Source organism: Somniosus microcephalus, chromosome 30 (assembly GCF_052327205.1).
Source record: "Somniosus microcephalus isolate GS21.2 chromosome 30, FLI_Smic_1.0, whole genome shotgun sequence".
Lineage (NCBI taxonomy): Eukaryota > Metazoa > Chordata > Chondrichthyes > Squaliformes > Somniosidae > Somniosus > Somniosus microcephalus.
In genome coordinates this window covers 30431814-30446344 of record NC_141016.1, presented here as the reverse complement: position 1 = coordinate 30446344, position 14531 = coordinate 30431814, and the positions used below count along the sequence as shown (strand labels likewise).

General features: G+C 47.4%; 1 protein-coding gene across 1 annotated transcript in view; it reads right to left on the bottom strand.

The window, feature by feature from the left end:
• LOC147098086 (leucine-rich repeat LGI family member 3-like) overlaps positions 1-14531 on the bottom strand; it is a 61868-nt gene that overhangs the window by 6149 nt on the left and 41188 nt on the right. Inside the window, exons 6-7 of the mRNA XM_085971319.1 lie at positions 10988-11157; positions 7729-7893 (exon numbers count right to left, since the gene is read on the bottom strand). Coding sequence (XP_085827445.1) covers positions 7729-7893; positions 10988-11157 — 335 coding nt within the window. The remainder of the gene's footprint in view (positions 1-7728; positions 7894-10987; positions 11158-14531) is intronic.

Below are 14531 nucleotides of genomic sequence, written 5' to 3'. Positions count from 1 at the left end.
CTCTACACAGCTCTATGGCTCCACCTACTGTCCACTATAGAATGACATGTTATTGATCATTACATCCCCCTTTCTTTGAGGTTTAACAAAATCAATATCAATCAACTTTCAAGAAAACAATAAAGATAATATCAGTAACACTTTTGTTAGTGCTCTATAAACATAAACATTTTCAAAACAGTCAACACATTTTCAAAGCTTTACATAGACTTAATCTTTGAGTACAATCAGGCTTTTTTACTTCACGTGTGGATCTTCTCAACACGGGTAAGTCTGATGTGTCTTCATGAGATTGTTCTGGCGGTGAATGACAAGATGCAGATGCGGCATTGTCATCAATCTGCTCTTGTATAGATCGAGGTCTCCTTGCGATCTTTGCTTGGAGAGGGTTTCAGTGTTTCCTTCACTCTTCATGCCACAACTCTCAATGTAGTCAATGCACTCTCGAAAAACTGCTGGCAGCTGGATCCCATCATACAGCATAGTCCTCTCAGAAGCCTCAGCTAATGGAACACCAAAGATTGGCCTGAGGGAAGAAGGAGTATCCACCGGAACTGCTTCCTGCTCTGGTGCAGGCTTCTTCTTTTTCTTTTTCTCTTTCCACTGCTTAACAACGTCTGCTGCGGTTATATCTTTGGACTTTTTCTCCTTGTGTTTTTCCTCTTTGTGCTTTTCTTCCCTTGGCTTCTCTTTGACCTTAAAGTCTTTATCTTTCTTCTTGGAGAAACTAGGCTTTTTGAAGATTGATGCGCCATCAATTACTCAAAAGACTGAGGTTGAGCGAGTAACAATCTGGCTTTTATTAACTAGAGAATGAAGGTCTTGCCTCGAGTGGTCGACCCGTCCAGAATACCAAGGGACTGAGAGGCAGTCACTTATATACCTGGAATAGTGGGAGGAGTCAGCCGAGGCATGTACAGACCTGTACCTAGTGGAGTACACACACACATGCAGGCAGGTATAACAGTGGTTTACCACATTCACCCCTTGTTTAAAAATGAGTCCGGCGGGGTGAAGTGTATTTAGAAGTTCGTGTATTGGAGTCTCTCCGGAGGTCTTGTCTGCCGCTGTGATCGACGTGGCGACGGCAGGGGTGGTGGAGCTACTGGCGTCGCATCCCGTGTAGGCTGGTGCACTGGAGTGTAGTCCTCGTGGGTGACGGGCCCAGGCGTGCCAGCTGCTGGGGTTGGATATCGGGTCGTGGGGGGGGGTGGTAATGGGTAGTGGGTTTCTGCGGCCCCCAAGGGTGCGAGGTCTCGTATGGAGACTGTGTCCTCCCGCCCGTCCGGGTACGCAATGTAAGCATACTGGGGGTTGGCGTGGAGGAGGTCGACCCTCTCGACCAGGGGGTCCGTTTTATGGGTCCTCACGTGTCTTCTCAGTAGTACCGGCCCTGGGGACGTCAGCCATGGTGGTAACGATGTCCCCGATGTGGACTTCCTTGGGAAGACAAACATTTTCTCGTGAGGGGTGGCATTGGTGGCAGTGCAGAGCAGTGACCGAATCGAGTGGAGCGCATCGGGGAGCACCTCCTGTCAGCAGGAGGTCGGAAGGCCCCTAGACTTTAAGGCTAGTAGGGCGGCCTTCCAAAATGTCGCATTCTCTCTTTCCACCTGTCCGTTCCCCCGGGGGTTGTAACTGGTGGTCCTGCTTGTGGCTATACCCCTAACGAGCAGGTACTGGCGGAGTTCGTCGCTCATAAACGATGAGCCCCGGTCGCTATGGATATAGCTGGGGAAACCGAACAGGGTGAAGAGGTCGTTCAGACATTTAATGACCGTGGCACTGGTCATGTCCGGGCAGGGGATAGCGAACGGGAAACGGGAGTACTCGTCAATGATGTTGAGGAAGTACACATTGCGGTCGGGGGAGGGGAGAGGCCCTTTAAAATCGATGCTCAGGCGTTCGAAAGGGCGAGTGGCTTTTATCAGGTGGGCTCTGTCTGGTCTATAAAAGTGCGGTTTGCATTCAGCGCAGACTTGGCAGTTCCTGGTCATGGTCCTGACCTCCTCGATGGAGTAAGGCAGGTTGCGGGCCTTGATGAAGTGGAAGAACCTGGTGACCCCCGGGTGGCAGAGGTCATTGTGGAGGGCCCTCAGCCTATCGATCTGCGCGCTGGCGCAGGTGCCACGTGATAGAGCATCTGGGGGCTCATTGAGCTTCCCAGGCCGGTACAAGACCTCGTAATTGTCGGTGGAAAGTTCGATTCTCCACCTCAAGATCTTGTCATTTTTGATTTTGCCCCTCTGCTTGTTGTTGAACATAAAAGCAACTGAACGCTGGTCAGTGAGCAGGGAAAATCGTTTTCCGGCCAGGTAGTGCCTCCAATGGCGCACAGCCTCCACAATGGCCTGGGCCTCCTGCTCGACCACGGAGTGTCTGGTCTCCGGGCCCTGGAGGGTTCGTGAGAAGAAGGCCACAGGTCTCCCCGCCTGATTAAGGGTGGCGGCCAGAACGAAGTCGGACGCATCGCTTTCCACCTGGAAGGGGATGGATTCGTCCACTGCGTGCATGGTGGCTTTGGCAATGTCTTCCTTGATACGGTGGAAGGCCGAGCGGGCCTCTGCCGTCAGGGGAAAAGAGGTGGATTTGATCAGCGGACGGGCTTTGTCTGCATAGTAGGGGACCCACTGGGCGTAGTAGGAAAAAAACCCTAGGCACCTCTTCAGAGCTTTTAGGCAGTGGGGCAGTGGGAGTTCCATAAGGGGACGCATCCGGTCCGGGTCAGGACCGATGACCCCGTGTTCCACAACACAGCCAAGGATGGCGAGGCGGTTTGTGCGGAATATGCACTTCTCCTTGTTATATGTCAGGTTCAGGAGTTGGGTGGTGCGGAGGAATTTTTCGAGGTTTGCGTCATGGTCCTGCAAGTCACGGCCGCAGATGGTCACATTGTCCAGATATGGGAAAGTGGCCTGCAACGCATTTTGATCGACCATCCGGTCCATCTCCCTTTGGAAGACGGAGACCCCGTTGGTAACGCCAAAGGGAACCCTAAGGAAGTGATAGAGGCAGCCGTTTGCCTCAAAGGCAGTATACTGGCAGTCTTCAGGGTGGATGGGGAGCTGGTGGTACGCTGATTTCAGGTCAATGGTCGAAAAGACGCGGTACTGCGCGATCTGATTGACCATGTCAGCTATGCGGGGGAGTGGGTAGGCGTCCAGCAGGGTGTAGCGGTTAATTGTTTGACTGTAGTCGATGACCAGGTGTTGTTTCTCGCCGGTCTTAACGACCAGAACCTGGGCTCGCCAGGGGCTGGAGCTGCCCTCGATAATCCCCTCCTTCAGGAGCCGCTCCACTTCGGTTTTGATGAAAACCCTGTCCCCGGCACTGTATCGCCTGCTCTTTGTGGCGATGGGCTTACAGTCGGGGGTGAGGTTAGCAAATAGTGCGGGGGGGGGGGGGGGACTCTGAGTGTGGAGAGGTTGCATCTGGTGCGCGGCGGGCAATTTGGAAGCTGCTGGCTGCGGACTGTGAGTGGGGGGAGGGGGCCACCGTACGCCATCGTAACACTTTTGAGGTGGCACTGGAAATCCAACCCCAGTAGAACGGCAGCGCAAAGTTGGGGCAGGACCAGGAGTTTAAAATTATTGAACACAGTCCCATCTACTACTAGTGTCACCACGCAGTAGCCGCCAATGTCCGCTGACTGGGACTCGGCGGCCATAGAAATCCGCTGGTGCGCAGGCAGGACTGGGAGAGAGCAACGCCGCACCGTGTCGGGGTGGATGAAGCTCTCTGTGCTCCCGGAGTCAAAAAGGCAGTTTATTGCATGGCCGTTTACCTTAACGTCCATTTTAGACCGAGCTAGTTGGTGCGGTCTCGTTTGGTCCAGCGTAACCGAGGCCAGCGTAGGGGTCGGCGTGTCGCTGTGGGTATCAGATGGGGGGGGTTGGCGGCCTGCTGCGTCCCGGCTGGTGTCCAAGATGGCAGCGTCCATGATCCCCATGTGGCTGGAGTCGTCCAAGATGGCTGCTGTTGCGGTGGTTCGCACATGGCTGGGGAGGCCCAAGATGGCGGCCCGCACGGCCCACACGCGGCGCTGTTGGGGGCCCAAGATGGCGGCTCGCACGGCCCACACGCGGCGCTGCTGGCGTTCGGGGTGGCTTTGGCCCTGCAGACGCTGGCGTAGTGTCCCTTTTTCCCGCAGCCCGAGCAGGTCGCATTCTTCGCCGGGCAGCGCGCTCTGGGGTGTTTGGCCTGGCCACAGAAGTAGCATTTCTGGCCTTGGGATACTGCTGTCTGGCCTTGGGACACTGCTGCGGTAGTTGGGCCGTTGTTGGGATGTGGCTGGGGTGGTACAGTGCTATGGGGCTGTCCTACCGTGTCCCAGGTTGTCGTTCCCCGCGGCGTCCACGGTGCAGAGGAGTAGGCATCCATGCCCCGGTAGGCTGCGTCCAGCGTTAGTGCGATTTCGGAGGCTTTGTTGAGGGTGAGGTCGCTCTGCTCCAGCAGTCGCTGTCGGGTGTAGTTGGACCTGTGGCCCGCTACGAAGGCATCCCGGATCAGTTCCTCCGTGTACTTAGCGGGTGTTACCGCCTTACACCCACAGTCCCGGCCAAGCACGGACAGTGCTTGGAGGTATTCCTCAGTCGATTCCCCAGGTTGTTGCTTGCGACTCCCCAGGAGGTGCCTGGCGTACACTTCGTTCACAGGGCGCGCGTACTGGGTCTTGAGGAGCTGGAGGGCGGCTGTGTACGAGGTCACGTCCCGGATGACTGAGTACACTCGGTGGTTCACCTTGGAGATCAGGACAGACAGTTTGTCCGCATCCGTTGCGACCGCAGTGGAGGCAGTCAGGAATGTCTCGAAGCACATGAGCCAGTGAGCAAACTTGGTGGAAGCGTCCGCTTCCCGACTGTCCAGGTCCAGGCATGCTGGTGTGAGGATCTTCTCCATTATAAAAAAATCTAGTTAATAAAATTGATGCGCCATCAATTACTCAAAAGACTGAGGTTAAGCGAGTAACAATCTGGCTTTTATTAACTAGAGAATGAAGGTCTTACCTCGAGTGGTCGACCCGTCCAGAATACCAAGGGACTGAGAGGCAGTCACTTATATACCTGGAATAGTGGGAGGAGTCAGCCGAGGCATGTACAGACCTGTACCTAGTGGAGTACACACACACATGCAGGCAGGTATAACAGTGGTTTACCACAAAGACATGGATACCCTTTGGCCTTTTCATCCTTGATGGGCTCTCTGCTTCATCACCTGAGTCATCTGGTCTGCTTATGGCACAGTTTATACAGTAGACTCTCTTGACCAGTTCTAAGTCTTCACAAGCTTTGTCACCTAGTATCGAATCAAGTCTTTCAGCCACAACAGAAAACATGAGATGATGCACTTTGTCTTTGACTGTCACTTTAAGTCTGCATACACCTAAGCTATCTATTTTCTGTCCATTATAGTTCTTCAGTAGTACTGACTTTTTCTGTATTTTGGGCTTTTCTTTCATATTGTTAATGTCACTCATACTGATTAAGTTTGCTTTTGCCCCAGTGTCCAGTTTCAATGTAACTAATGCTCCATTTACCTGCAGTGGGATCATCCATTTGTCCTCCTTTACTGCATTAACTTTATGTTCAGCATTGTCCATTTCTGAGGGCTGCACATTTTCTGTATCCTTTTTGATATTGTCACATGACACCATTCCTACAAAAAATGTCTCACTTAAATCAGTGTCCTCAATTACATTAACTCGTTGCCCTTTCGTCGTTTTTACTTTTGAAAAGCATTGTTTGGCAAAGTGATTCTTTCCATTACACTTTGTGCACATTTTCCAAACGCTGGGCATTGTCTTAACTGGTGTTTGTAACCACAGCGTTTACAATAAAAAATTTCATCCTCCGATTGCTTTTCATTTCTGTTCTGCCCACGTTTCTTCCCCTTGTAGGACACAGCACCGACAGCAGCACTTACTACAATCGCATCATTATTGATTTCACTGAAAGTCTTCACATGCTTTTGAGCTAGCTCGCTGGCTTTGCATATTGTCACAGCATTTTCCAAATTTAGTTCGGTTTCTCTCAACAGACGTTCCCTGACTTTTTTATCATGAATACCAAACACAATCTGGTCACGAATCATGGATGCGTTGAGCTCAGAGAAATTACATGTCTGTGCTTTCAGTTTCAGATCAGTTATAAAGCTATCAAAAGTCTCATTTTGCTGCTGTGTCCGAGAACAGAAGATGTATCTTTCATAGGTCTCATTCTTTTTGGGAGAGCAATGTGCATCAAATTTTTTTAGCACATCTTCTAATTTTTCTCTGTTCTCCTCTGGATTAAATACAAATGTATTAAATACCTCTATCGCCTGTGGGCCTGCAACCGTAAGCAGCAACGCTATCTTCCTTGTGTCTGGCTTTGTACCGAATCCGATGGCTGCAATGTAGAGTTCGAATTGTTGTTTAAAAGTCTGCCAATTGTAGTCGATCTTTCCTGTGAGTTTGAAACGCTCTGGTGGCTTCAAATTCTCCATGTCGCTTTTCACAATTTTTAGCAGATCTTCACCATCCTGGTACCATCTTATGTTCATTAATAAATAGACATTCTTATTATGAACACAGCTAGCTTTTGCTAGTTACTTTATTGAGCACACGTGGACTAGGTACAGTATCTGTAGAGGCTTCCATCTTGACTGCTGCCTTGTGGGTAGCCTCGTGCCTCATGGGTAATGTAGTCTTAATATACATACAGCTGGGTAGTGTAGTCTTATACATACAGCTATATACAGCACTACACAGCTCTACGGCTCCACCTAGTGTCCACTATAGAATGACATGTTATTGATCATTACAGTTTCAGGTCTGGGACCCTTCATCAGAAGTGCTGATGAAGGGTCTTCGACCTGAAACGTTAACTCTGTTTCTCTCTCCACGGATGTTGCCTGACCTGCTGAGTATTTCCAGCATTTTCTGTTGTTATTTCAGATTTCCAGCATCCGCAGTATTTTGCTATTGTAGTAGTGAGTGTGGGAAGGCTATTTCAATATGGAGGGTATCACAGTTCAGACCAATTCTGTCCTCACCTACTAGCGAGAAAGCCACACTTTAAATTAGGAATCCAGAGTCGAGGTTCGTGATTCCTTTCCTCTTCCTTACCCGGATAGTCGGAAGCCATCTGTAGAAAGCACCCCGTCTCCTGCCCTGGCTGAGGTCCGGTAACTCAGCACAGAGCAGCAATCCAGCCTTGGGCATTCTGCTTCTGTATGGCCCAGTGGGTAATACCATTACACACGAGACCCTTACAAGGAAAACACAACAACTTGCATTTATAAAGTGCCTTTAATGGAGAAAGTAATGTACTTCAGTGAGGCGTATTCAGAAAAAAATGGATGCCAAACCAAAGGTGGAGATATTACGTGGGGTGACCATAAGCTTGTTCAAAGAGGTCCATTGTATGGAGGGTCTTAAAGGAGGAGAGAAAGCTTTGGGAGGGAATTCCAGAGCCCGGCTGAAGGCACGGCCGCCAGTGGAGGGGTGAAGGGAGGGGGGTGCACAAAAGATCAGAGTCAGAGGAACGTAGAGTTCAGGAGGGTGGTTTGTAGGGCTGGAAGAGGTTAGAGAGATAGGGAGAGACCTTCCATGCAACAATCTCTACACAGAAAATTGGGGCTCCCATCACCTGAACTACATCATCCTGAGGATGTTAGACTAGTAGGACTTTCAACCACTGTGGAACCTATTTCAACAAATTCTACTTATTAAAGGTTCTTAAGGCTTACCAGAGATATTCTCAGAATTCCTGAAGACCATTTCAACATGATCCCACATGAGGAAAGTGCAGTTCCCATTGTTTGCTTCGGCGAAGGTTACATAAAGATCATCGGCATATAGGAAGGATTCAACTGAAATAGACTGGAATGGCAGGGTTTGATACGTAGTGAATTCTGCAGAGACAAATCAGTGATAATAGTGTAACATAAACTTGTTACTAGGATATGTATTATTTGCTCACAACAGCATGATACCGGAGTTCAATGTTATTTACATGGCTGCTGTACATACTGAGAGTCGGACAAGTAAAATAACAGTTCTTTCATCACCAGGACAAAGGCTCCTAACCTCACATGTAAAGCTCCCTCTACAGTGACCATTCAAACACTCCCATGGCAGCTACAGCACGGGTTAGATACAGAGTAAAGCTTCCTCTACACTGTCCCATCAAACACTCCCAGGACAGGTACAGCACAGGTTAGATACAGAGTAAAGCTCCCTCTACACTGTCCCATCAAACACTCCCAGGGCAGGTACAGCCCGGGTTAGATACAGAGTAAAGCTCCCTCTACACTGTCGCATCAAACACTCCCAGGGCAGGTACAGCACAGGGTTAGATACAGAGTAAAGCTCACTCTACACTGTCCCATCAAACACTCCCAGGGCAGGTACAGCACGAGTTAGATACAGAGTAAAGCTCCCTCTCCACTGTCCCATCAAACACTCCCAGGGCAGGTACAGCACGGGTTAGATACAGAGTAAAGCTCCCTCTACATTGTCCCACCAAACACTCCCAGGGCAGGTACAGCACAGGGTTAGATACAGAGTATAGTAATCTGGGATGTTATGATTAAGGTTATCCACCAGGTGGTGCTGTAGCCAATGCTGCTGCTAAGGTCAGGGGTTTGCTTCCTGTTAAGGTCAGGGGTTTGCTTCCTGCCAAGGTCAGCAAAGGTGCAATGCCTGGATGCAGGCCTGCCTGGTTGTTTCGCAGTCGTTTAATAAAGTACTCGTATTAATCCTAATACCTCGCCTCTTCGAGTTCCTTGTCTCACCACATGGATTTATCACACAGAGTAAAGCTCACTCTACACTGTCCCATCAAACACTCCCAGGGCAGGTACAGCACGGGTTAGATACAGAGTAAAGCTCCCTCTACACTGTCCCATCAAACACTCCCAGGGAGGGTACAGCACAGGTTAGATACAGAGTAAAGCGCCCTCTACATTGTCCCATCAAACACTCCCAGGGCAGGTACAGCACGGGTTAGATACAGAGTAAAGCTCCCTCTACACTGTTGCTGGGTGGGCGTGTGTGCTGTGAGGAGGATGCCGAGAAACTCCAGTATGATTTGGACAGGTTGGGTGATTGGGCAGAAGCATGGCAGATGCAGTATAATGTGGATAAATGCGAGGTTATCCACTTTGGTGGCAAAAGCAGGAAGGCAGATTATTATCAGAACGGCAATAGATTGGGAAAAGGGGAAGTGCAATGAGACCTGGGTGTCCTTGTGCACCAGTCGCTGAAGGTAAGCATGCAGGTGCAGCAGGCGGTTAAGAAGGCAAATGATATGTTGCCCTTCGTAGCGAGAGGATTCGAGTACAGGAACAAGGATGTCTTGCTGCAGTTGTACAGGGCCTTGGTGAGACCACACCTTGAGTACTGTGTGCAGTTTTGGTCGCCTTATGTGAGGAACTATGTTCTTGCCATGGAGGGAGTGCAGCGAAGATTCACCAGACTGATACCTGGGATGGCAGGAATAACGTATGAGGAGAGATTGGGTCGATTGGGCTTATACTCACTGGAGTTTAGAAGAATGAGAGGGGATCTCATTGAAACTTATAAAATTCTAACAGGACTAGACAGACTCGATGCAGGAAGGATGATCCCGATAGCCGGGGAGTCCAGAACTAGGGGTCACAGTCTAAGGATAAGGGGTAAGCCATTTAGGACAGAGATGAGGAGGAATTTCTTCACCCAGAGAGTGGTGAACCTGTGGAATTCTCTACCACAGAAGGCAGTGGAGGCCAATTCATTAAATATACTCAAGAAGGAGTTAGATATATTTCTTAAGGCTAAAGGGATCAAGGGACAGGATACTGAATTTGGATGATCAGCCATGATCTCATTGAATGGCGGAACAGGCTCGAGGGGCCGAATGGCCTACTGCTGCTCCTATCTTCTATGTTTATATGTCCCATCAAACACTCCCAGGGCAGGTACAGCACGGGTTAGATACAGAGTAAAGCTCCCTCTACACTGTCCCATCAAACACTCCGAGGGCAGGTACAGCATGGGTTAGATACAGAGTAAAGCTCCCTCTACACTGTCCCATCAAACACTCCCAGGGCAGGTACAGCATGGGTTAGATACAGAGTAAATCTCTCTCTACACTGTCCCATCAAACACTCCCAGGGCAGGTACAGCACGGGTTAGATACAGAGTAAAGCTCCCTCTACACTGTCCCATCAAACACTCCCAGGGCAGGTACAGCACGGGTTAGATACAGAGTAAATCTCCCTCTACACTGTCCCATCAAACACTCCCAGGGCAGGTACAGCACGGGTTAGATACAGAGTAAAGCTCCCTCTACACTATCCCATCAAACACTCCTAGGGCAGGTACAGCACGGGTTAGATACAGAGTAAAGCTCCCTCTACACTGTCCCATCAAACACTCCCAGGGCAGGTACAGTACGAGTTAGATACAGAGTAAAGCTCCCTCTACACTATCCCATCAAACACTCCTAGGGCAGGTACAGCACGGGTTAGATACAGAGTAAAGCTCCCTCTACACTGTCCCATCAAACACTCCCAGGGCAGGTACAGTACGAGTTAGATGCAGAGTAAAGCGCCCTCTACACTGTCCCATCAAAAACTTCCAGGGTAGGTTCAGCACGGGTTAGATACAGAGTAAAGCTCCTTCTGCATTGTCCCATCAACACTCCCAGAGCAGGTACAGCATGGGTTAGATAGAGAGTAAAGCTCCTCTACACTGTCCCATCAAACACTCCAATTGACTTTTAAATTAACTTGCAGCTTGATACTGGCTGCTAATCTTCCATGAGTTGTTCTGTTCTCTCTGTATATTCTCAGATTTAATTCATTGAAATGGCACTGCAGTCCTGAAGGGATTCATCTTTAAAAGAGAGAACTCAATGAGCCTCTATTTGGATTTGATTCCCTCAAATGCCAGACTGATGCAGAGGAGAGGAAAAAGCCAATCAACATAGAATCTGTCAACATTTCTGGGGAGTTGCTTGCAGACCTGTGGTGATGCAGTCAAAGTCCTTGATTGACAGGTTGTTTATATTGTCATCATGATATTTGGCTGGGCTGGCACACTGCACAGGAGGCACGGTAGAGTTAGTCATCTGTAGCCATTCTATCAGCCATTTCACTTTACAGTCACAATGGAAAGCATTACCTCGGAGATCTCTGCAAAGGATCAAATAGTTCAAGTTGAGTTGTGCAAAGTGTTAGATTTAGTACAAGCACTTGACATGTTTAGTGCAGTGACAGATCTTCAGTACAATTAATTGTAGTGATCAATAACATGTCATTCTGTGGTGGACACTAGGTGGAGCAGTAGAGTTGTATATAGCTGTATGTATAAGACTACACTACCCAGCTATATATTATATTAAGACTACATTACCCATGAGGCTAGGCTACCCAGAAGGCAGCAGTCAAGATGGAAGCCTCTACAAGATGCTGTACAAGTCCACATGTGCTCAATAAAAGTAGCTAGCAAAGGCTAGCTGTGTTCATAATAAGAATGTCTATTTATTAATGAACATAAGATGGTACCAGGAGTGGGGTGAAGATCTGCTGAAAATTGTGAAAAGCGACATGGAGAATTTGAAGCCACCAGAGCGTTTGAATCTCACAGAAAAAATCGACTACAATTGGCAGACTTTTAAACAACAATTCGAACTCTACATTGCAGCCATCGGATTCGGTACGAAGCCAGACGCAAGGAAGATAGCGTTGCTGCTTACGGTTGCAGGCCCACAGGCGATAGAGGTATTTAATACATTTGTATTTAATCCAGTGGAGAACAGAGAAAAATTAGAAGATGTGCTAAAAAAATTTGATGCACATTGCTCTCCCAAAAAGAATGAGACCTATGAAAGATACATCTTCTGTTCTCGGACACAGCAGCAAAATGAGACTTTTGATAGCTTTATAACTGATCTGAAACTGAAAGCACAGACATGTAATTTCTCTGAGCTCAAAGCATCCATGATTCGTGACCAGATTGTGTTTGGTATTCATGATAAAAATGTCAGGGAACGTCTGTTGAGAGAAACCGAACTAAATTTGGAAAATGCTGTGACAATATGCAAAGCCAGCGAGCTAGCTCAAAAGCATGCGAAGACTTTCAGTGAAATCAATAATGATGCGATTGTAGTAAGTGCTGCTGTCGGTGCTGTGTCCTACAAGGGGAAGAAACGTGGGCAGAACAGAAATGAAAAGCAATCGGAGGATGAAATTTTTAATTGTAAACGCTGTGGTTACAAACACCAGTTAAGACAATGCCCAGCGTTTGGAAAAATGTGCACAAAGTGTAATGGAAAGAATCACTTTGCCAAACAATGCTTTTCAAAAGTAAAAACGACGAAAGGGCAACGAGTTAATGTGATTGAGGACACTGATTTAAGTGAGACATTTTTTGTAGGAATGGTGTCATGTGACGATATCAAAAAAGATACAGAAAATGTGCAGCCCTCAGAAATAGACACTGCTGAACATAAAGTTAATGCAGTAAAAGAGGACAAATGGATGATCCAACTGCAGATAAATGGAGCATTAGTTACATTGAAACTGGACACTGGGGCAAAAGCAAACTTAATCAGTATGAGTGACATTAACAATATGAAAGAAAAGCCCAAAATACAGAAAAAGTCAGTACTACTGAAGGACTATAATGGACAGAAAATAGATAGCTTAGGTGTATGCAGACTTAAAGTGACAGTCAAAGACAAAGTGCATCATCTCATGTTTTCTGTTGTGGCTGAAAGACTTGATTCAATACTAGGTGACAAAGCTTGTGAAGACTTAGAACTGGTCAAGAGAGTCTACCGTATAAACTGTGCCATAAGCAGACCAGATGACTCAGGTGATGAAGCATCAAGGATGAAAAGGCCAAAGGGTATCCATGTCTTCAAAAAGCCTAGTTCCTCCAAGAAGAAAGAAAAAGACTTTAAGGTCAAAGAGAAGCCAAAGGAAGAAAAGCACAAAGAGGAAAAACACAAGGAGAAAAGGTCCAAACATATAACCGCAGCAGATGTTGTTAAGCAGTGGAAAGAGAAAAAGAAAAAGAAGAAGCCTGCACCAGAGCAGGAAGCAGTTCCGGTGGACACTCCTTCTTCCCTCAGGCCAATCTTTGATGTTCCATTAGCCGAGGCTGCTGAGAGGACTATGCTGTATGATGGGATCCAGCTGCCAGCAGTTTTTCGAGAGTGCATTGACTACATTGAGAGTTATGGCATGAAGAGTGAAGGAAACACTGAAACCCTCTCCAAGCAAAGATCGCAAGGAGACCTCGATCTATACAAGAGCAGATTGATGACAATGCCGCAACTGCATCTTGTCATTCACCGCCAGAACAATCTCATGAAGACACATCAGACTTACCCGTGTTGAGAAGATCCACACATGAAGTAAAAAAGCCTGATAGACTTAATCTTTGAGTACAATGTAAAGCTTTGAAAATGTGTTGACTGTTTTGAAAATGTTTATGTTTATAGAGCACTAACAAAAGTGTTACTGATATTATCTTTATTGTTTTCTTGAAAGTTGATTGATATTGATTTTGTTAAACCTCAAAGAAAGGAGGATGTAGTGATCAATAACATGTCATTCTGTGGTGGACACTAGGTGGAGCAGTAGAGCTGTATAAAGCTGTATGTATAAGACTGCACTACCCAGCTATATATTATATTAAGACTACATTACCCATGAGGCTAGGCTACCCAGAAGGCAGCAGTCAAGATGGAAGCCTCTACAAGATGCTGTACAAGTCCACATGTGCTCAATAAAAGTAGCTAGCAAAAGCTAGCTGTGTTCATAATAAGAATGTCTATTTATTAATGAACACAACATTGACCACGGTGTAAAAACACTGTAAAAGGATCCGTGGTTTGCTATTTAAATGCCAAGTGTAGAACGGTCCTAATGGCTCCGAGGTTAAGTCCTCCAACTGTGAGTCACACAAACCAGGAAAGTTCCAGGTTCTAATCCTGGTCCCAGTTGGGGCAGTACAGTTGATTGCCATGTCTGTGCATTAGGAAGAGGAAATTGTCCAGGGTTCCCACTCCACCTGTGAGTGTGGACAGAGTATAAGTGGGAAAGAGCTTGGTTGTGAAACCTGCCAGTGAGGAAGCTCCCTGGGACTCACTGGTAAGGCTCACACATGCATTGCTGGAACTTGGGTGAGACACAAGAGAGCAACTAATGGAGAGGGAAGACTTCGACCCATTTAATTAAAAATATTGGAGTAGATTTTCGTTTACTCCTTGGGTGATGATCTCTTGGAGTGGATTCCCTGTTCATAATTGGAACTGATTTATTTTCATCCCATTGGTTCCATAAACAACAATAAGGGGGAAGAGAGGGTTCAGGTTAAGGCTAAATCTATAAGTCTGAAGAGAAAAGTCAGGGCTGTAGAGCAGAGTAGCGATTTGGGTAAAATCAAGCAGGTTGTGTCAGGAAGGAACAGAGTTTAACAACGGTAATAGGACATTAGCGACTAAGGCCACATCAGGGAAAAATAGTAAAAACTTAAAATTAAAGGTGCTATATCTGAA